This window comes from Salvelinus fontinalis, chromosome 3 (assembly GCF_029448725.1).
Source record: "Salvelinus fontinalis isolate EN_2023a chromosome 3, ASM2944872v1, whole genome shotgun sequence".
Taxonomy (NCBI): Eukaryota; Metazoa; Chordata; class Actinopteri; order Salmoniformes; family Salmonidae; genus Salvelinus; species Salvelinus fontinalis.
Genome location: NC_074667.1, coordinates 37,344,723 through 37,366,161, shown reverse-complemented (window position 1 = coordinate 37,366,161; position 21,439 = coordinate 37,344,723). Strand labels below are relative to the sequence as shown.

At 44.8% G+C, this 21,439-nt stretch overlaps 1 protein-coding gene across 3 annotated transcripts in view; it reads right to left on the bottom strand.

Moving 5' to 3' along the window:
- The window catches only part of itpr1a (inositol 1,4,5-trisphosphate receptor, type 1a), a 159,969-nt gene that overhangs the window by 70,331 nt on the left and 68,199 nt on the right, over window positions 1–21,439 (bottom strand). For all 3 annotated transcript variants that reach the window (XM_055914751.1, XM_055914754.1, XM_055914763.1), the window contains exons 12-30: window positions 21,041–21,195; window positions 16,697–16,796; window positions 16,244–16,404; window positions 15,703–15,844; window positions 15,289–15,447; window positions 8,957–9,129; window positions 7,826–7,945; window positions 6,587–6,781; window positions 5,954–6,205; window positions 5,551–5,692; window positions 5,177–5,330; window positions 4,756–4,946; window positions 4,405–4,537; window positions 4,262–4,316; window positions 3,946–4,111; window positions 3,083–3,253; window positions 1,361–1,441; window positions 434–571; window positions 155–280 (exon numbers count right to left, since the gene is read on the bottom strand). In XM_055914751.1, coding sequence (XP_055770726.1) covers window positions 155–280; window positions 434–571; window positions 1,361–1,441; window positions 3,083–3,253; window positions 3,946–4,111; window positions 4,262–4,316; window positions 4,405–4,537; window positions 4,756–4,946; window positions 5,177–5,330; window positions 5,551–5,692; window positions 5,954–6,205; window positions 6,587–6,781; window positions 7,826–7,945; window positions 8,957–9,129; window positions 15,289–15,447; window positions 15,703–15,844; window positions 16,244–16,404; window positions 16,697–16,796; window positions 21,041–21,195 — 2,814 coding nt within the window. The remainder of the gene's footprint in view (window positions 1–154; window positions 281–433; window positions 572–1,360; window positions 1,442–3,082; window positions 3,254–3,945; window positions 4,112–4,261; window positions 4,317–4,404; window positions 4,538–4,755; window positions 4,947–5,176; window positions 5,331–5,550; window positions 5,693–5,953; window positions 6,206–6,586; window positions 6,782–7,825; window positions 7,946–8,956; window positions 9,130–15,288; window positions 15,448–15,702; window positions 15,845–16,243; window positions 16,405–16,696; window positions 16,797–21,040; window positions 21,196–21,439) is intronic.

The window sequence follows — 21,439 nt, the reverse complement described above, 5'->3', positions numbered from 1 at the left end:
AAGGAGTTCATTCTGAATCAACATTGAATTGGTACATCTTCAGAAATCTTGATGTACATAAACGTTTTATTTTATTAGAGGAAGACCGTGCTAATGCCATGGTTAAAGTAATAACAGTGGTGAGGTCATGGTGGGTCAGTGCGGTCTGTCTCACCCCTGGATTGAGGAACAAGTTGATGTGTTTGTGGAGCAGAGCCTGGTTCTGCTGGTTCCCTGCACAGAAGTTCTGCAGGAACTGGTGGGCCAGCTTCATGATCTCCTGCATACGCACGTCCTCCCCCTGGAGATAACACAGAGGATGAAAGGATTGCGAGCACACACACACACACACACACACACACACACACACACACACACACACACACACACACACACACACACACACACACACACACACACACACACACACACACACACACACACACAGCAGTACCTTCTCGTAGGGGATCTGTAGTAGCTCCAGCACCACGGTGTGAGCTCCCATGTTCCTGAGGAGTCTCTGCTGCTGCTTCTTACTCTTCCTGCCTGACAGACCCTCCTGAACACACAGCCTGCTGAGACGCAGCAGAATCTACACACATACACACACACGGGGGAGACAAACAAGTGGAGAGAGAGGGTCTAGCTCAACTATGTTAAAAGGGAAACTGCAAGGGCCTCCCGGGTGGGGCAGTGGTCTAGGGCACTGCATCGCAGCGCTAGCTGCGCCACCAGAGACTCTGGGTTCGCGCCCAGGCTCTGTTGCAGCTGGCCACGACCGGGAGGTCCGTGGGGCGACGCACAATTGGCCTAGCGTCGTCCGGGTTAGGGAGGGTTTGGCCGGTAGGGATATCCTTGTCTCATCGCGCACCAGCGACTCCTGTGGCGGGCCGGGTGCAGTGCATGCTAGCCAAGGGAGCCAGGTGCATGGTGTTTCCTCCGACGCATTGGTGCGGCTAGCTTCCGGTTTGGAGGCGCGCTGTGTTAAGAAGCAGTGCGGCTTGGTTGGGTTGTGTTTCGGAGGACGCATGGCTTTCGACTTTCGTCTCTCCCCAGCCCGTACGCGAGTTGTAGCGATGAGACAATATAGTAATTACTAGTAATTGGATACCACGACAATTGGGGAGAAAAGGGGGTAAAAAGGGAAACTGCAAGATTCTGGGCAATTTAGCCGTTGTTCTACTTACTTGGCTCGCAAAACTTCCTCTAACTTTCTTCATACTGCACACAGAGACATAACAATGGTATCCACGAGTTCATCTGACTCTGGGTAAGTAAAAAGGTATTGCCAGAATCTTGCAGTATCCCTTTAACCATAGCCCTATCCATCCCAGAGATAATACAGTATACTGAAAAGTTGAAAAGACTGTTTAGACTTCACCTCCTTCACCACTCTGTAGTTGTAGCTCCTGGTGCTCTCTGGTTTCTTTGGCTTGTCTGAGGAACCCGAGTTGGAGTCACCCTAACGAACAAATAGAACAAGACCATTAGCCAATGCATCTCTCACAAAGGATAGCGAGCTTAGCTAACAAAAAAGCTCTATTGCCATAGTTTAACACAGAGAGCCAGCGGTAAAAAAAGTACCCAATTGTCATACTTGAGTAAAAGTAAAGATACCTTAATAGAAAATTACTAAAGTCAAAGTGAAAGGCAATTTGCGACAATTTGCGTGTTTATTTATTTACGGATAGCCAGGGGCACATCAATGCGAGCTGTGGCAAGAAGGTTTGCTGTGTCTGTCAGCGTAGTGTCCAGAGCATGGAGGCGCTACCAGGAGACAGGCCAGTACATCAGGAGACGTGGAGGAGGCCGTAGGAGGGCAACAACCCAGCAGCAGGACCGCTACCTCCGCCTTTGTGCAAGGAGGAGCACTGCCAGAGCCCTGCAAAATGACCTCCAGCAGGCCACAAATGTGCATGTGTCTGCTCAAACGGTCAGAAACAGACTCCATGAGGGTGGTATGAGGGCCCAACGTCCACAGGTAGGGGTTGTGCTTACAGCCCAACACCGTGCAGGACGTTTGGCATTTGCCAGAGAACACCAAGATTGGCAAATTCGCCACTGGCGCCCTGTGCTCTTCACAGATGAAAGCAGGTTCACACTGAGCACATGTGACAGACGTGACAGAGTCTGGAGACGCCGTGGAGAACGTTCTGCTGCCTGCAACATCCTCCAGCATGACCGGTTTGGCGGTGGGTCAGTCATGGTGTGGGGTGGCATTTCTTTGTGGGGCCGCACAGCCCTCCATGTGCTCGCCAGAGGTAGCCTGACTGCCATTAGGTACCGAGATGAGATCCTCAGAGCCCTTGTGAGACCATATGCTGACACATGCACATTTGTGGCCTGCTGGAGGTCATTTTGCAGGGCTCTGGCAGTGCTCCTCCTTGCACAAAGGAGGAGGTGGCGGTCCTGCTGCTGGGTTGTTGCCCTCCTACGGCCTCCTCCGCGTCTCCTGATGTACTGGCCTGTCTCCTGGTAGCGCCTCCATGCTCTGGACACTACGCTGACAGACACAGCAAACCTTCTTGCCACAGCTCGCATTGATGTGCCATCCTGGATGAGCTGCACTACCTGAGCCACTTGTGTGGGTTGTAGACTCCGTCTCATGCTACCACTAGAGTGGAAGCACCGCCAGCATTCAAAAGTGACCAAAACATCAGCCAGGAAGAATAGGAACTGAGAAGTGGTCTGTGGTCACCACCTGCAGAACCACTCCTTTATTGGGGGTGTCTTGCTAATTGCCTATAATTTCCACCTTTTGTCTATTCCATTTGCACAACAGCATGTGAAATTTATTGTCAATCAGTGTTGCTTCCTAAGTGGACAGTTTGATTTCACAGAAGTGTGATTGACTTGGAGTTACATTGTGTTGTTTAAGTGTTCCCTTTATTCTTTTGAGCAGTGTATATGGATTAAAAAGTACATTATTTTCTTTCGGAATGTAGTGAAGTAAAAGTACAGTTATCAAACAACATAAATAGTAAAGTACAGATACCCCAAAAAACTACTTAAGTAGTACTTTTTTACTTAAGTACTAAACACCACTGCAGAGAGTTAAGCGCTAGGTGGCTAACTCCTGGTCTGTGGATGCCTACTACTGTACCTTCTTGTGTTGAGACTCTGCAGAGCCCTCCCCAGCGTCCATGCCCTCATCTGGCCCCTGTCTCTTGTAGACCCACAGCTCAGACTTCTCTACAATGGAGCGTAGCTGGTCCAGGTCTGACTTGATCTGCTTGTAGTTCTCTACATCCTTACTGGTCACCAGCAACTGGACCTGGAGGCATGGACAACAGACCAGTAGGACACCAGTATGGAGGATACCAGGTGTGGGATGGTTGTTTATGATTAGAGTCAAACAATAGTTTTACCTGACCATGTGCCTTGACTAGGACAAACTCTGGGCCCTCGGAGGTTATAACTGCAGGTTTTCCTGGTCAAGTCATGCAGCCATTTCCTGGTCAAGCTAAACTAAAAGCCTAAGTGGTACTTGGATAATTGTATAATTCTAAGGATATTACTTAAGTGTGAGTGATGGGTCATGGGTAGACCACATACTGTAATGGAAAATATGGACAATGAGTACAGTAACTTCTAGGAAAGTGAATATGTATTATTATTCTGCATGTATGACAAGACAACAGTACATTTGTCATTGTAGTCATTTAGCAGGCATTCATATTCTGACAGACATACAATAAGTGCATTATAATAAGGGCCTATAATTATAGCTAATGGTTATGCTTTTGTGATGCAGATAAACTCAACCCTAGTCTTTCTGAGAAATGTTTATACAATCTACTCATGCATTTGGAATTGGCAACTTTGAATGAGATGTAGGTCATGGTTTCTATAATATTACATTAGGCAAGTGAAGGTCTGTTTAATTAGTTTTAAAAAACTGCAGGTCAGAAAACAGCTGACCCACGCATCAGTAGTATATACAGTGGGTGGTTAGTAGGAGTGTACCTGTTTGAAGGCCTGTAGGACCTCCTGTCTCTGACTGAAGTGTCTGAAGAGCAGGTGGAGGGCTCGGGACACCAGGGGAGGGTAATCGTGCATGGTCAGGTGGAGAAGGACCCTCAGGAAGGTCCTACCACCGTGGTCATCCAGGTCTAACGGGGTGTTCTCCTCACTGGATGTGGACACACAAGCAAACATATGTAAAACAAACGCACATGCACACGCACACACACACACACAGAGGCAAACGCACACACGTGCACACGGTCAAGTATCAAACAATAACTAAACTGCTGCAGGTTTAGTGTATCACAACAGTTACCTTCCACCAAATATCCCCTCTGCCTGCTCCTCTATGTGCTCAAAGTCCAGAGCTCCTGAGAAAACAATTCAGAGTGACCTTAGTAACACACAAAGAGGTAACATGCCAAGTGATGGGTGCCATGACTTGAGCTCTCCTCCCACCTGGCATGTTGTTTGGTCCCTCATGGGTTCCTGCTATAGACAGATCTGACTGGGAGTTGCTCTCATCAAACTCCCTCTTAAAGATACACAGCAAACAGGAGATCCGGTAGTCCAGACGCACATTCAGAATGAACTGCAGAGAGACAGAGAGGAACATGACAGACTATTACTATGATAGACTATTGTACTGTAGAGGGATCATATTAGGATAAGCATTGGGGGTTATGGATGAGTGGTTGGGGTTAAGGAGAGTAACCAAGTTTGGGGGAAGGGCGTTTGCAAATGGGTGTACGGGTATATACAGTACTGTACTGTATATACAGTGTACTGCATGTGTGTGGGCCTTTCTACCTGTAGTATCTCTATGATCTTGAGCTTGGTGTCCATGACCAGGATGTCCTGTTTCTCTGGCTCTGTCTGGGTCTTGACCTGGTCCCCGTCGGGTGGGTTGATGGGGGTGGTGGGCAGGAACCCCCCTCCTCTGAGCACTACCTGAGTCATCAGCTCCCCCACCCCGTGGATGGAGCGCATCACGTTACTGCCTGGAAACACACATGATTGCGTCAACCATCATGTATGTGAGAGCACAATTGTTCTGTCCTTTGTTGGCCATGGGGTGAATAATGCTCAAGCCTAGGGTTCCAAAATCCCAGAAGTCAAGTAGAATTTCTGGGGAAAACCTGGGAACTTTAGAAAAGTTTCAACCCTACTAAAGCCCCACTGATGTATGGACCTTCACCCCTCTGTGGGGCAGTGTGTCACTGTGTCCTACCTTTAGTCTCATCTCCCTTCTCCAGCTTGTTGATGGGGAAAATGGTGCTGACGTGGACACAGTCCAGGATGGCCAGCAGGATCTTGGTCAGCCTCAGCAGGTCACTGAAGTTGTAGAAGCCAAAGTAGATGAGATTCCTAGATAGATTCACTACCTGGGAATGGACAAAAAGAGACGGGAAGAGAGAACAAAGCTAGTGCTTAGTAAATCCATGTCATACTGAAACTCATTCTTCTTTTACCAATAGGAAGTGAATTTAATACAGATTAGATCAATAGTGACTGAGCCTAATAGTGCTTTTTGCCTTTGACCAATATGGACTGGGTCTCATATTGATTTGACCAATAGGGACTGAGCTTCCAGATGGGACTGACCTCGAAGGTGAGTTTGTTCTTCTCCTTGTCGGCGAATGGGAAGCTCTGACACACCACGTCTCTAAGATAGTTCTCGACAAACTCCATGGTCAGGGCAAAACACTCCTTGATCTCATCCTTGGACGTCCCGTCATTGTCATAGCTGGGACCAGAGGGACACAGATCACAGGTAGGGGACAGGTGAGTACTTACGACTAACTCTTACCATGTTAATGCTCTAAATACTCCACTAAGAATATTTTGTTTTGTTTTACCTAAGTTTAAAAAAATTACATGTAAGACAGACAAGGCTATGGCACATTGTTTTCAAACCTTCACTACAAACTGTATACATTGCACTAACGTATTTTCTGATTGGCCACTGAACATGTCACTAACTCCTTTCCTCAACCCTGCCACTCACTCGTCAATGGCGATCTCGGAGGGGATCTCGGACCAGAGGCGGGCGTACTTGACGGGCGTGACCTGTTCCTGGGGGTCGCGGTCCACGTGCATGTGCAGCATCATGCGGCAGAAGGAGGCGCGCAGGTCGTAAGGCAGATCCTCGTCAGACATGCAGCGCAGGATCAGATCCACGTCCAACTGGCCAGAGATCTTATTGATGGCCAGGTACTGACGGTCCAGACACATCCTCGCAAACAGGTTCAGCTGGTACCTGCGAGAGAGAGAGGGACATAGACATTAAGATACACAGAGACCAGGAACAAACAGAAAATTTAAGTTTCAAGGTTAGTGACGCCGCCTGGTTCTCTCTACTTCCTGGTCCTTTATATTAATCAATTAATGTCATTAGTTGCAGAATAAAGTGGACTATAATTGATTTAATTTATCAGACCTTTTCCAAGTAGTCATGTGTAAGGGATGAGGGGGGTGGGTACGCACCTCATCCACTCCCAATGTGTAGGACCCACCCCCATTTCCAAAAGCAAGGAGGAAACCAAGCATATACACACACGAGTATCAACAGAGACAGAAGTTATTCATCTTCTACAGATAACACAGTAAAGATGAGAGAAAGCCTGGTGGTGTTTCTGACCTGTAGTAGCTGACCACCTCTTGGTCCTCCTTGGCGCCCTCCTTGGCGTCTTGGGCCAGCTCTCTGATGCTCTTACTTCTGATCTCCTTACTACGGTCCTTCCAGAACAGCCACACCTCCTCTTCGTCCTCCTCAGACTCCACAGAATTCTCCCCGATGGACGCTCCCTCGATCTCAAACCTGGACAGCACCAGTCTGGGGAGGAGACAAATCTGTATTACTCCACAGATTTAGGATCAGAGTAGACTATCAACAATCATATCCTTGACCATTCAGGGGTGGAAACAATATCTGATCTCAAACCTGGACAACACCAGTCTTGCTCTAACACACCTGATTCAGCTAACAGTGGTCCAAATTGAAGAGAAATGTCAGATTAGTTGAATCAGATGTCTTGGAGCTGGGATAGAACAAATTCCTGCACACAGCCGGTTGACCATCCCAGAGGTACATACAAACACAATAGCGTGGCTATACACGTGACTGACACATTTATAGCTATTTGAACACACAGTGTGGTTGAACCAAACAGCATCACATGGATTTCTGAGAACACAAGGAGTAAAACTGCCTCTTGTGTAGCACTGAGAACAAAACACATAGGTATAAATGAATGCAAGCCTTCCGTCATAAACAAATATTACAGTTGACTATAGAATACTATAGTACTTAGGATAGAATTATATAGTATTCTGTAGTAAACTGTAGCATACAGCAGAATACTATGCTACACTCTGTAGTATCCCTCGATCATATGTACTACTTACTATAGAATTTTGTAGTATAGTGTAGAATACTACACATTGTAGTATCCCTCGATCGTGTAGTGCTTACTATATAATTTTGTAATGGACACATGGAGATATTAAGTGCATTGCAATCAAAGCATTTTCTGTCTGAAAGAACAGATGTTTACTGAATGGCTACATGTTGTACTAGATAGGCATGTCCATTAGGACAAGCATGAGGATCCACCAGGAGTAAACCCTCCATCATGCAGTCACCTTGAACAGCTTGATCTGTATGACTGAAAGGGCTCCTACTGAACACACTTCAATAAAGAGAGCAGTACTACTCTTCAGTACACTGAAGAGCTATTTATCTGCCATACTAGAACAGCCTGTAACAGACCATAGACCTAGACAACCATTGACTATTACTGTTAAATGTTTAGGGGATCTTAGATTTTAAAGATATTGATTAATTGAAATCTCGTATAAAAGAGAGGAGAGGGCTTACTTGGTCTCTATAAGGATGTCTCCGTTGGTGGGGTCCAGGACTGCGTTACAGATGAGCTCCTGTGTCACCGGGATGGATTTGTTCATAGACACACACAGGTCTGACAGATAGTCCAGGAACCTGGAATACACACACCATTCAATGTCAACTGCTCCTTTCATATGGACAACGGCATTCACAAGTGCACAAAAACACATTTCTATAGACCCATGATGTCCCCAATGAAAAATTCCCCAAACACGTCACAATTAAATGACACATGAAAACATAGCATCTGTCCTCGAGCAGCTTACAATACACTCCACACCACAGGAGGCTGCTGAGGGGAGGATGGCTCATAATAATAGCTGGAATGGAGCACATGGAATGGCATCAACCACATGGAAACCATGGATTTGATACCATTTCACTTATTCTGCGCCAGCCATTACCACAAGCCCGTCCTGTCCAATTAAGGTGCCACCAACTTCCTGTGGTCCACACGTCTTTACTCCCTTGATGTGGCAAACGCCTAACACATTCCGTCACACAGCCACCCCCACATGTTTGTTTTACCATCTTTGTGGGGACCAAACAATTTATTCCCATTTAAAATTCTATTTTCCCTAAACCCATAACCTAACTCCTAACTGAACAAAAATATAAACGTAACATGTAAAGTGTTGGTCCCATGTTTCATGAGCTGAAATAAAAGATCCCCAAATTTGTGCACAAATTTGTTTACATCCCTGTTAATAAGCATTCTCCTTTGCCAAGAGAATCCATCCACCTGAAAGGTGTGGCCTATTAAGAAGCTGATTAAACCGCATGATCATTACACAGGTGCACCTTGTGCTGGGGACAATAAAAGGCAACTCTAAAATGTGCAGTTTTGTCACACAACACAATGCCACAGATGTCTCAAGTTTTGAGGGAGCGTGCAATTGGCATGCTGACTGTAGGATGACCACCAGAGTTGTTTCCAGAAAATGTAATGTTAATTTCTCTACCATAAGTTGCCTCCAACGTTGTTTTAGAGAATTTGGAACCCTAACCCCTAAGCCTAAAATAGCCTTTTTCGCTATGGGGAAGTATCCTTGTGAGGACTTCTGGTCCCCCACAAGGATAGTATAACCAAACACACACACTGACCTGGGCTCCCGGTTCTTCCTGACGAGGCTGACAAAGGTGTCTATCTCTGCAGCGGTGATGTGTTTCTCCAGCAGCTTGCGGTTGTTGTGGAGCAGAGCTGTGATAGTGTCCTCAGCCAGGACATCATAACCTATCTGCTTCTGCATGAAGCGGAACTGCTTGGCTATATACTCCTATGGGACAAACACAGGCTCTGATCATAGTCAAACATTATCACAACATTGGGACTGCGGTCCTTTATGTCTCAGTTGGTAAGTGCATGGCGCTAGCAACACCAGGGTTGTGGGTTTGATTTCCACTGGGCCTACTCATATGAAAATGTACGCACTCACTAATGTAAGTCGCAATGGATAAAAGCTAAATAGCATATGTTACATTGTGATGCAATGCTACTGAATGAGGTCAATAAATTAATGTAAACCCCGTTGAATGGTTAGCCACATTTGATTTAACAAACATTTCAATTGGATTTTCAATGTGTTCATAGTGTGATCCACCTTGCTACTAAACTCAGCAACAAAAAAGAAACGTCCCTTTTTCAGGTCCCGGTCTTTCAAAGATAATTCGTAAAAATCCAAATAAACTCCACAGATCTTCATTGTGAAGGGTTTAAAGACTGTTTCCCATGCTTGTTCAATGAACCATACACAATTAATGAACATATACCTGTGGAACGGTCGTTATGACACTAACAGCTTACAGACGGTAGGCAATTAAGGTCACATTTATGCAAACTTAGGACACGAAAGAGGCCTTTCTACTGACTCTGAAAAACACCAAAAGAAAGATGCCCAGGGTCCCTGCTCATCTGCGTGAACATGCCTTAGGCATGCTGCAAGGAGGCATGAGGACTGCAGATGTGGCCAGGGCAATAATTTGCAATGTCCGTACAGTGCGATGCCTAAGACAGCGCTACAGGGAGACAGGACGGACAGCTGATCGTCCTCGCACACCACGTGTAACAACACCTGCACAGGATCGGTACATCCGAACATCACACCTGCGGGACAGGTACAGGATGGCAACAACTGCCTGAGTTACACAAGGAACGCACAATCCCTCCATCAATGCTCAGACTGTCCGCAATAGGCTGAGAGAGGCTGGACAGGCTTGTAGGCCTGTTGTAAGGCAGGTCCTCACCAGACATCACCGGCAACAACGCCGCCTATGGGCACAAACCCACCGTCGCTGGACCAGAAAGGACTGGCAAAAAGTGCTCTTCACTGACGAGTCACGGTTTTGTCTCACAGGGGTCATTGAGCACATCTGGGACCTGTTGGATCGTAGGGTGAGAGCTAGAGCAATTCCCTCTAGGAATGTCTAGGAACTTGCAGGTGCCTTGGTGGAAGAGTGGGGTAACATCACAGTAAGAACGGGCAAATGTGGTGCAGTCCATGAGGAGGAGATGCACTGCAGTACTTAAAGCAGCTGGTGGCCACACCAGATACTGACTGTTACTTTTGATTTTGACCCCCACCTTTGTTCAGGGACACACTATTCCATGTCTGTTAGTCACATGTCTGTGGAACTTGTTCAGTTTATGTCTCAGTTGTTGAATCTTGTTATGTTTATACAAATTTTTACACATGTTAAGTTTGCTGAAAATAAACACAGTTGACAAAGAGAGGACGTTTATTTTTTTGCTGAGCTTAGTTCAGGGCTCCCGAGTGGCGCAGAGGTCTAAGGCACTGGAGCTCTGTGCTTCACTACAAACACCCTGGTTTGAATCCAGGCTGTATCACAACCGGCTGTGATTAGGAGTCCCCATAGGGTGGCGCACAATTGGCCCAGCGTCATCTGGGTTTGGCCGGTGTAGGCCGTCATAGTAAATAAGAAATTGTTTTTAACTGACTTGCCTAGTTTAAAAATAGTTTCTGTATTGTTGCCTCAGTATTACTTACCTACAATTCCCACTCATTACTTCAACAACAACACATTTACTGTAACACAGGCAAAACTAATGACATGTTGGTGGATTTAAAAAAGGTAGATAAAATATAAGATTCCCCAAATTCCCATGGGTAATTCCCAAATGTCTTCCAAATTTTCCTGGATTTGTTCAACTGGCCAGTGTAACGTCAGACTACAGAGACACAGTATTAGTGTGGCCATATCAAAGGCCTCCAGGCCATTCATCTGAGAAAAAGCTTCAAATTGCAACTAGTGCCTGCAACCTGGTTCAGGTTATTAATCAACCTACCAAGGTAGTTAAACAGCACAGGAATGAAATCGTCAACATATATTAATCACATATTTACTAATGCTGCAGAAATTTGCTTGAAAGCAGTATCCAGATCCATCCGATCTAGTGATCACAATATTGTAGCCATATGTAGGAAAACCAAAGTTCCAAAGGCTGGGCCTAATATTGTCTATAAGAGATCATACAATAAGTGTTGTAGTGGTTCCTATGTTGTTGATGCAAAGAACATGTGTTGATCCGTAGTGTGTAATGAGGAGCAAACATATGTTGCACTTGACACATTTATCAAATTGCTTATCCCAGTTACTAATAAGCATGCACCCATTAAGAAAATGACCATAAAAACTATTAAATCCCTGTGGATTGATGAGGAATTGAAAAATTGTATGGTTGAGAGGGATGAGGCAAAAGGAATGGAAATCATGTCTGGCTGCACAACCGATTGGCAAACATACTACAAATTGAGAAATCATGTGACTAAACTGAATAAAAAGAAGAAACTACACTATGAAACAAAGATAAATGACATAAAGAATGATAGTTAACTTCTTGACGCTAGGAGGCAGAATTTTTATGTTTGGAAAAAGAATGTTCCCAATGTAAACGGCCTATTTCTCAGCCCCAGATGCGAGAATACGCATATAATTAACAGATTAGGATAGAAAACACTCTAAAGTTTCCAAAACTGTCAAAATATTGTCTGTGAGTATAACAGAACTGATTTTGCAGGCAAAAACCTGAGGAAATCCAACCCGGAAGTGGCTCTTATTTTGAAAAATCCCTGTTCCATTACCTGCCTATCCTCCATTTAAAGGGATATCAACCCGATTCCTTTCCCAATGGCTTCCACAGGTTGTGAACAGGCTTTTGACATAGTTTCAAGTTTTTATTCTCAAAAATTAGCGAGATTTATCAAAACGTGTCAGTGGATGGCCAGGTGTCCTTTGATTAGTTCATGGGCGCGAAAGTTGTTGCTCAACATTTTCTTTCTCTCTAGTATTGATAGTTTCTCGGTCGGTTGAAATATGATCGATTAGTTATGTTAAAAACAACCTGAGGATTGATTATAAAAAAACGCTTGACATGTTTCTACGAACTTTACGGATACTATTTGGAATTTTCGTCTTCCCTTCATGACTGCTGGATCCTGTTGATTTCTGAACGCACAACCCAAATGGAGGCTTTTGGATATAAAAATAATATTTATCGAACAAAAGGAACATTTATTGTGTAACTGGGAGTCTCGTGAGTGCAAACATCCAAAGATCAAAGGTAAGCGATTAATTTGATTGCTTTTCGGACTTTCGTGACCAATCTACATTGCTGCTAGCTGTTCGTAATGTTTTGTGTCAGATTTTTTTAAATCTGACACAGAGGTTGCATTAAGGAGAAGTGTATCTAAAGTTACATGTATAACACTTGTATTTTCCATTTACATTTATGATGAGTATTTCTGCAAATTGATGTGGCTCTCTGCAAAATCACCGGATGTTTTTGGAACTACTGAACATAACGCGCCAATGTATACTGAGATTTTTTTATATAAATATGAACTTTATCGAACAAAACATACATGTATTGTGTAACATGAAGTCCTATGAGTGTCATCTGATGAAGATCATCAAAGGTTAGTGATTAATTCTATCTCTATTTCTGATTTTTGTGACTCCTCTCTTTGGCTGGAAAAATGGCTGTGTTTTTCGGTGACTTGGCTCTAACCTAACATAATCGTTTGTGGTGCTTTCGCCGAAAAGCCTATTTGAAATCGGACACTGTAGTCGGATTAACAAGAAGTGTATCTTTAAAATGGTGTGAAATACTTGTATGTTTGAGGAATTTTAATTATGAGATTTCTGTTGTTTTGAATTTGGCGCCCTGCCCATTTACTGGCTGTTGTCATATCGATCCCATTAACGGGATCACAGCATTAAGAAGTTTAAGATGGGGAGAAGTCTGTCCAGTATAAAGCGCTGCTCTACCTTCTTAGCAGCACTATCGACAAGCAGGTCCTACAGGCTCTAGTTTTGTCACACCTGGACTACTGTTTAGTCGTGTGGTCAGGTGCCACAAAGAGGAAAATTGCAATTGGCTCAGAACAGGGCAGGTACACAGAGAGGAAACAATAATATGCATGTCAATCTCTCCTGGCTCAAAGTTCACTACTTGTATTTGTGAGAGGTATTGACATGTTGAAAGCACTGAGCTGTCTGTGTAAATGACTAGCATACAGCTCAGACACTATGCATACCGTACAAGACATCCCACCAGGTCTCTTCACAGTCCCCAAGGCCAGAACAGACTATGGGAGGCGCACAGTACTACATAGAGCCATGAGTACATGGAACTCTATGCAAGCAGTAGAATCTGATTTTTAAAAACGCATAAAAATACACCTTATGGAACAGCAGGGGACTGTGAAGCAACACAAACATAGTCACAGACACATGCATACACACACATGATAACATACGCTGCCTTGGCAGCAGCTAATGGGGATCCATAATAAATACAAATGAATACAAATCTGAGACTGGGAGAACAGAGGCTGTCCACATGCACCAGGCAGCTTCCTCCTTCAGTTGAATCCAGCCACCACTCCAACAATTACACACAGTATGTGACAGTGGACTGTCTGTCTGTGTGTTTGGACAATGCATGTTTCTGTAGGAATGTGGTCGTGCGTGCGTGCGTGCGTGCGTGTGAGTGAGTGAGGGTGCGTGTCTTGTGGCCCGGAAGGGAGCGTTGTGCTGCTGAAAGTTTGATGAAGGCAGAATGTGAGTAAGGAGATGATTGTGGACTAAAGGAAAAAGAGGACCGAGCACGCCCCCATTCTCGTCGACGGGGTTGCAGTGGAGCAGGTTGAGAGCTTCAAGTTCCTTGGTGTCCACATCACCAACAAACTAACATGGTCCAAGCACACCATGACAGTCATGAAGAGGGCATGACAAAACCTATTCCCCCTCAGGAGACAAAAAAAAAATTGTCATGGGTCTTCAGATCCTCAAAAGGTTCTACAGCTGCACCATCGTGAGCATCCTGACTGGTTGCATCACCACCTGGTATGGCAACTGCTCGGCCTCTGACTGCAAGGCACTACAGAGGGTAGTGCGAATGGCCCAGTACATCACTGGGGCAAAGCTTCCTGCCATCCAGGTCCTCTATACCAGGCGGTGTCAGAGGAAGGCCCTAAAAATTGTCAAAGACTCCAGCCACCCTAGTCATAGACTGTTTTCTCTGCTACAACACGGCAAGCGGTACCGGAGCGCCAAGTCTAGGTCCAAGAGGCTTCTAAACAGCTTCTACCCCCAAGCCATAAGACTCCTGAACATCTAGTCAAATGGCTACCCAGATGACCCCCCCCCCCCTCCCCTCACCACTGCCACTCTCTGTTGTCATCTATGCATAGTCACTTTAATTAACTCTACCTACATGTACATACTACCTCAACTAACTGGTGCCTCCGCACATTGACTCGTTGACTTGTTATTTTCTAATGCTGCTCTTTAATTACTTGTTACTTTTATCTCTTATTCTTATCCGTATCTTTTGAAACAGCACTGTCGGTTAGGGGCTCGTAATTAAGCATTTCACTGTAAGATCTACACCTGTTGTATTCGGCACATGTGACTAATAAAATTAGATTTGAGAATACTTGACACAATGACTGAACAGCACATTCAATTACAGCTAAATGCCATCATATAGTTTAGCCTAATTGTATAAGTGCTGTGGCTTGATATTTTGGCTATAGGTTAAGTCCCTGTCTGCTGGAACACACGGTCCAGAACACCATGTGAAAACAACCCCTATGCCATTCCTCTACTAAAGCCCACTAGGGTCTGCAGGTCTAATCGAACCAGATACTGTTGGTGTATATAACCCAAATGGATATAGCTCCACTCAGGCTTACAATTGAATTAGGGGAACATCCATCATACTGCTTACACGCTCATTTAGCATCTTCAGATCAGCAAACACTGAAAGAGTATGGGTTAGGTTAAGGGGCTAGGGATAAGGTTGGGGTAGTGGTTGTCTTGGGACCAGGCCAGTCATGTGAACTGTCATGTGTGTGCTTGTGTGGCTGTCGTAGGCCCAGACCAGTAGGCCTGACAGTTACCGCGCTGCGTACCTGGTTCTTGCGGTAGTCCTGTTGGGAGTGGCGTAACACACGGTAACACAGGCGGCAGATGTGCCTGAAAGGGGCGTGGCGCTGGTCAGCCAGCTCCTCCAATCGCAGCATGGGCCCATCCCCGCTGTCTGTGAATGGAGCCTGCAGTAGCTTGAAGATCTGGAGAGAAATTCCACCCATTGGATGATAGTCCATCAGGTTAAGAAAATACATTTGTTTGGAAAAATGTTTGGCGAAGTATGACAGTTTGTTATACTTTGTTGAACTTCAACAGAGGTTAATAGAAGACAAAGGAACTTGTGGATCCACAATGGATCCACATAGAAAAGGAATTAAGTAGGCGGCCTAAGCCTTTTTCACCCCTTCAGTCTGTGGACGTTCTAGTTATCCCTTATGAATGACATTGTCCTCTACCTGTTTGAGGATATTCTGTTCCCTCATGAGTTTCTGTCTCTCTCTGTTGGGCTTGTTGACCATGATTTCCAAAACATCTTGGCCATTATTGGGGATGTCCACCACGAAGAACACCAGGTCCTCCAGAAGCTTGGTCACCGCCCTGGAGGACACACAGGAAGTCATTTTTTTATTTAACCTTTATTTAATTAGGCAAGTCAGTTAAGAACAAATTCTTATTTATAATGACAGCCTACCCCGGCCAAACCCTAACCCGGACGACGCTGGGCCAATTGTGCGCCGCCCTATGGGACTCCCTCCCAATTACGGCCGGTTGTAATACAGCCTGGAATCAAACAAGGGTCTGTAGTGAAGCCTTGAGACCTGAGATGCAGTGCTCCGCCACTCAGGAGTACACAGGAAGATTCTTTGAGATTTAGAATTCTTAATGAGGGCCATGTTGATACCCAGAGTTCCAAGGACATTCCATTCTGGAATGGTTTGGTGCCTACATTGAAGAGGTAAAGAATACATAGTGAGCACCAAAATGGCTGTCGTGTACCTCCTCTCGTTCTGAGTGATGGTACCCTTCTCCAGTTTGCCTGCGATGGACGCCAAAACTTTACTGGCATCATTGGCAAAGTCAAGATCTCTGACTTCAGCGGGCGAGACGGGTACGATGGCAAACGCCTCTTTGTCTTCTTTCAGTGCAGATGTGCCGATCTAAAAAATAACAACATTGTGAGAAACTGATGAGTTAATTAGGATTGTAAAATTAAGTGAATTCTAGTAAGTAAAACTCACAAATAGAAAATGAATTATTTGTGCATCCGGTGGTCAGATCTAATGTGAGGGTATTATTATATTATTGAGCAATGTTTGTGTTGGACAGATTTAAGTGGGACACACAGAAAACATGATATAAAGTAGTTAAAGATTGGATTTGACAGACTATTGGTAAGGTCTCAAACTGTCTGGTCTTAAATGGAGATTGGCTGGTTGAGCTGTCACTCACACGTAACATGACCGGTTTCTCCTCTTCCTTGTCAATGGGGTGGTTAGTGCTGTGGACCCATGTGTTGGTGCACAAGTGTCTGAGCCTCACATACGAGTTCCTGGGTGCACACACACACACACACACACACACACACACACAATGAGCATTGTGAGTCAAGAAATAATGTCATTATTGGGCTAGGCCCAATAGGCCCACTATAGCACATTCTAGCCCAATAGGCCCACTATAGCACATACTAAGAAGTCCCATACCAAACAGAGGAACAGACATGTGCCTCTGATTAAATATTGAAAAATGTATATTTTCTGATGTATTCCAGTACAGAGAGGGATATCATAATAATAGTGGTTACTGTAAACCAAACATCTTACAGTATCTGAATAAATCTCAACAAAAATAAAACCAAACATCTTCTCCTTCAAAGTCACCAGTCCTTGCACCCTCACAACCAACATGAAACAGTAACACTGGTTACTGCAAGTCAAACCCTCCCTACTGTAGTCAGCTTGGAAGTCAAAAACAAGACACAGACACGCACATGCACACACTTTATTGTTTCATGACCTCATGAAACTCCCTCACCTACTCTCCCAAGACGGAAACCCTCCCTACCCTCTCCAAAACACAGGATCAGACCTGTCCTATGTCAACAGATTCTGAACACTCCATGACCCTAACACAGCCCACTCACCCTTTCCACTGAAAGTGAGAACAGAAATGTGTTTCAATGGGGGAATTCCACTTGAAATCAACTAAATGTGTCTGATAACGAACAAACACCACACAAATCTAAAGATTACACACACGACCAGTCAAAAGTTTGGACACACCTACTCATTCAAGGGTTTTTCTTTATTTTTACTATTTTCTACATTGTAGAAATCAAAATTATATTTGAGATTTGAGATTCTTCAAAGTAGCCACCCTTTGCCTTGATGACAGCTTTGCACACTCTTGGCGTTCTCTCAACCAGCTTCATGAGGTAGTCACCTGGAATGCATTAAAATTAACAGGTGTGCCTCGATAAAAGTTCATTTGTGGAATTTTTTTCCTTCTCAATGCATTTGAGCCAATCAGTTGTGTTGTAACAAGGTAGGGGTGGTATACAGAAGATATCCCTATTTGGCAAAAGACCAAGTCCATATTATGGCAAGAACAGCTCAAATAAGCAAAGAGAAACAACAGTCCATCATTACTTCAAGCACTATGATGAAACTGGCTCTCATGAGGACCGCCACAGGAAAGACCCAGAGTTACCTTTGCTGCAGAACATAAGTTCATTAGAGTTAACTGCACCTCAGATTACAGCCCAAATAAATGCTTCACAGAATTCAAGTAACAGACACATCTCAACATCAACTGTTCAGAAGAGATTGCGCGAATCAGGCCTTCATGGTCGAATTGCTGCAAAGAAACCACTACTAAATGACACCAATGATAAAAAGAAACTTGCTTGGGCCAAGAAACACGAGCAATGGACATTAGACCGGTGCAAATCTGTCCTTTGGTCTGATGAGTCCAACCGTCATGTCTTTGTGAGACACAGAGTAGGTGAACGGATGATCTCCGCATGAGTGTGTCCTACCGTGAAGCATGGAAGAGGAGGTGTGATGGTGCTTTGCAGGTGACTGTCAGTGATTTATTTAGAATTCAAGGCACACTTAACTAGCATGGCTACTGCAGCATTCTGCAGCGATACGCCATCCCATCTGGTTTGTGCTTAGTGGAACTATCATTTGTTTTTCAACAGGACAATGACCCAATACACCTCCAGGCTGTGTAAGGGCTATTTGACCAAGAAGGAGAGTGATGGAGTACTGCATCAGATGACCTGGCCTCCACAATCACCTAAACTCAACCCAACTGAGATGGTTTGGGATGAGTTGGACTACAGAGTGGAAAAGCAGCCAACAAGTGCTCAGCATATGTGGAAACTCCTTCAAGACGGTTGGAAAAGCATATAAAACACTTTTCGGTTACTACATGATTCCATATGTGTTATGCTATAGTTTTGATGTCATTACTACTATTCTATAATGTAGAAAATGTAGAAAATAAAGAAAATCCAAACTTTTGACTGGTACTGTATAGATATATATATATACACTGCTCAAAAAAATAAAGGGAACACTTAAACAACACAATGTAACTCCAAGTCAATCACACTTCTGTGAAATCAAACTGTCCACTTAGGAAGCAACACTGATTGACAATAAATTTCACATGCTGTTGTGCAAATGGAATAGACAACAGGTGGAAATTATAGGCAATTAGCAAGACACCCCCAATAAAGGAGTGGTTCTGCAGGTGGTGACCACAAACCACTTCTCAGTTCCTATGCTTCCTGGCTGATGTTTTGGTCACTTTTGAATGTTGGCGGTGCTTTCACTCTAGTGGTAGCATGAGACGGAGTCTACAACCCACACAAGTGGCTCAGGTAGTGCAGCTCATCCAGGATGGCACATCAATGCGAGCTGTGGCAAGAAGGTTTGCTGTGTCTGTCAGCGTAGTGTCCAGAGCATGGAGGCGCTACCAGGAGACAGGCCAGTACATCAGGAGACGTGGAGGAGGCCGTAGGAGGGCAACAACCCAGCAGCAGGACCGCTACCTCCGCCTTTGTGCAAGGAGGAGCAGGAGTAGCACTGCCAGAGCCCTGCAAAATGACCTCCAGCAGGCCACAAATGTGCATGTGTCTGCTCAAACGGTTAGAAACAGACTCCATGAGGGTGGTATGAGGGCCCGACGTCCACAGTTGGGGGTTGTGCATACAGCCCAACACCGTGCAGGACGTTTGGCATTTGCCAGAGAACACCAAGATTGGCAAATTCGCCACTTGCGCCCTGTGCTCTTCACAGATGAAAGCAGGTTCACACTGAGCACATGTGACAGACGTGACAGAGTCTGGAGACGCCGTGGAGAACGTTCTGCTGCCTGCAACATCCTCCAGCATGACCGGTTTGGCGGTGGGTCAGTCATGGTGTGGGGTGGCATTTCTTTGGGGGGGCGCACAGCCCTCCATGTGCTCGCCAGAGGTAGCCTGACTGCCATTAGGTACCGAGATGAGATCCTCAGACCCCTTGTGAGACCATATACTGGTGCGGTTGGCCCTGGGTTCCTCCAAATGCAAGACAATGCTAGACCTCATGTGGCTGGAGTGTGTCAGCAGTTCCTGCAAGAGGAAGGCATTGATGCTATGGACTGGTCCGCCCGTTCCCCAGACTTGAATCCAATTGAGCACATCTGGGACATCATGTCTCGCTCCATCCACCAACGCCACGTTGCACCACAGACTGTCCAGGAGTTGGTGGATGCTTTAGTCCAGGTCTGGGAGGAGATCCCTCAGGAGACCATCCGCCACCTCATCAGGAGCATGCCCAGGCATTGTAGGGAGGTCATACAGGCATGTGGAGGCCACACACACTACTGAGCCTCATTTTGACTTGTTTTAAGGACATTACATCAAAGTTGGATCAGCCTGTAGTGTGGTTTTCCACTTTAATTTTGAGTGTGACTCCAAATCCAGACCTCCATGGGTTGATAAATTTGATTTCCATTGTTCATTTTCGTGTGATTTTGTTGTCAGCACATTCAACTATGTAAAGAAAAAAGTATTTAATAAGAATATTTCATTCATTCAGATCTAGGATGTGTTATTTTAGCGTTCCCTTTATTTTTTTGAGCAATATATATATATATATATATATATATATATATATATATATATATATATATATATATATATATATATATATATGTGTGTGTGTGTGTGTGTGTGTGTGTGTGTGTGTGTGTGTGTGTGTGTGTGTGTGTGTGTGTGTGTGTGTGTGTGTGTGTGTGTGTGTGTGTGTGTGTGTGTGTGTGTGTCCTTCCAGGGGGAGGAACATGACTGTTTACTTTTCATATTGCAACATTTTCATTAGAATCTGATCTGCATCAACAGTGGGCTATATAGTCATAATTTTTTTAGCACTTTCCAGACACACAGTCATCAGAAAATGTTTCAATTATTGAATTGGAATTTCAGTTTAATTCCTCAATTGACTAACTTCAACTCAAATTGACCCCAACCCAGACAAATACAGCATGGTCACTCCCCTTTGCACATGACAACAACACAGGATGTATTTTAAAATCAACAAATTCTCATGGACGTAGTAAAAAGAGAGGTTTCTTATTAGAAAAATGGTAAATTCCTCTGAAAGTATTATGAGTAAAAGGGTCTTTTCGCACAATGTGAACTGCAGGGGCTGCTTAGCGGCAGACTAAGTGGCCCTAAAGTCCTATCTGGGCACCAGGAAATCCCCCCTTCTTAGCATGGTAGGCTCCAGCTCAAAGTCCTACCTGGGTACCAGGGAGTCCCCCCCTCTCAAAGTGGTAGGGTCCAGCTCAAAAATGGAGGAGATGTCATTGCCTTCAGGGACAGACACCAGGGTATACATGACCTTCTCCTGGGGGTTCCTGAGGCGGGCACGGAGGTCGACCTGCTCAGAGTCCAGCTGGAGACACAACATGGAAACACAGTCTCGTCAGATCACTGCACAGCAACATAGACATGGGCCCTGAAAACCAGGATCAATGATTATGACGATTAAAATAATTGATAGACCATCAATATACACTGAGTATACAAAACATTAAGAACACCTGCTCTTTCCATGAAATACACTGACCAGGTGAAAGCTATGATCCCTTGTCGATGTCAGTTGTTAAATCCACTTCAAATCAATGTAGATGAAGGGG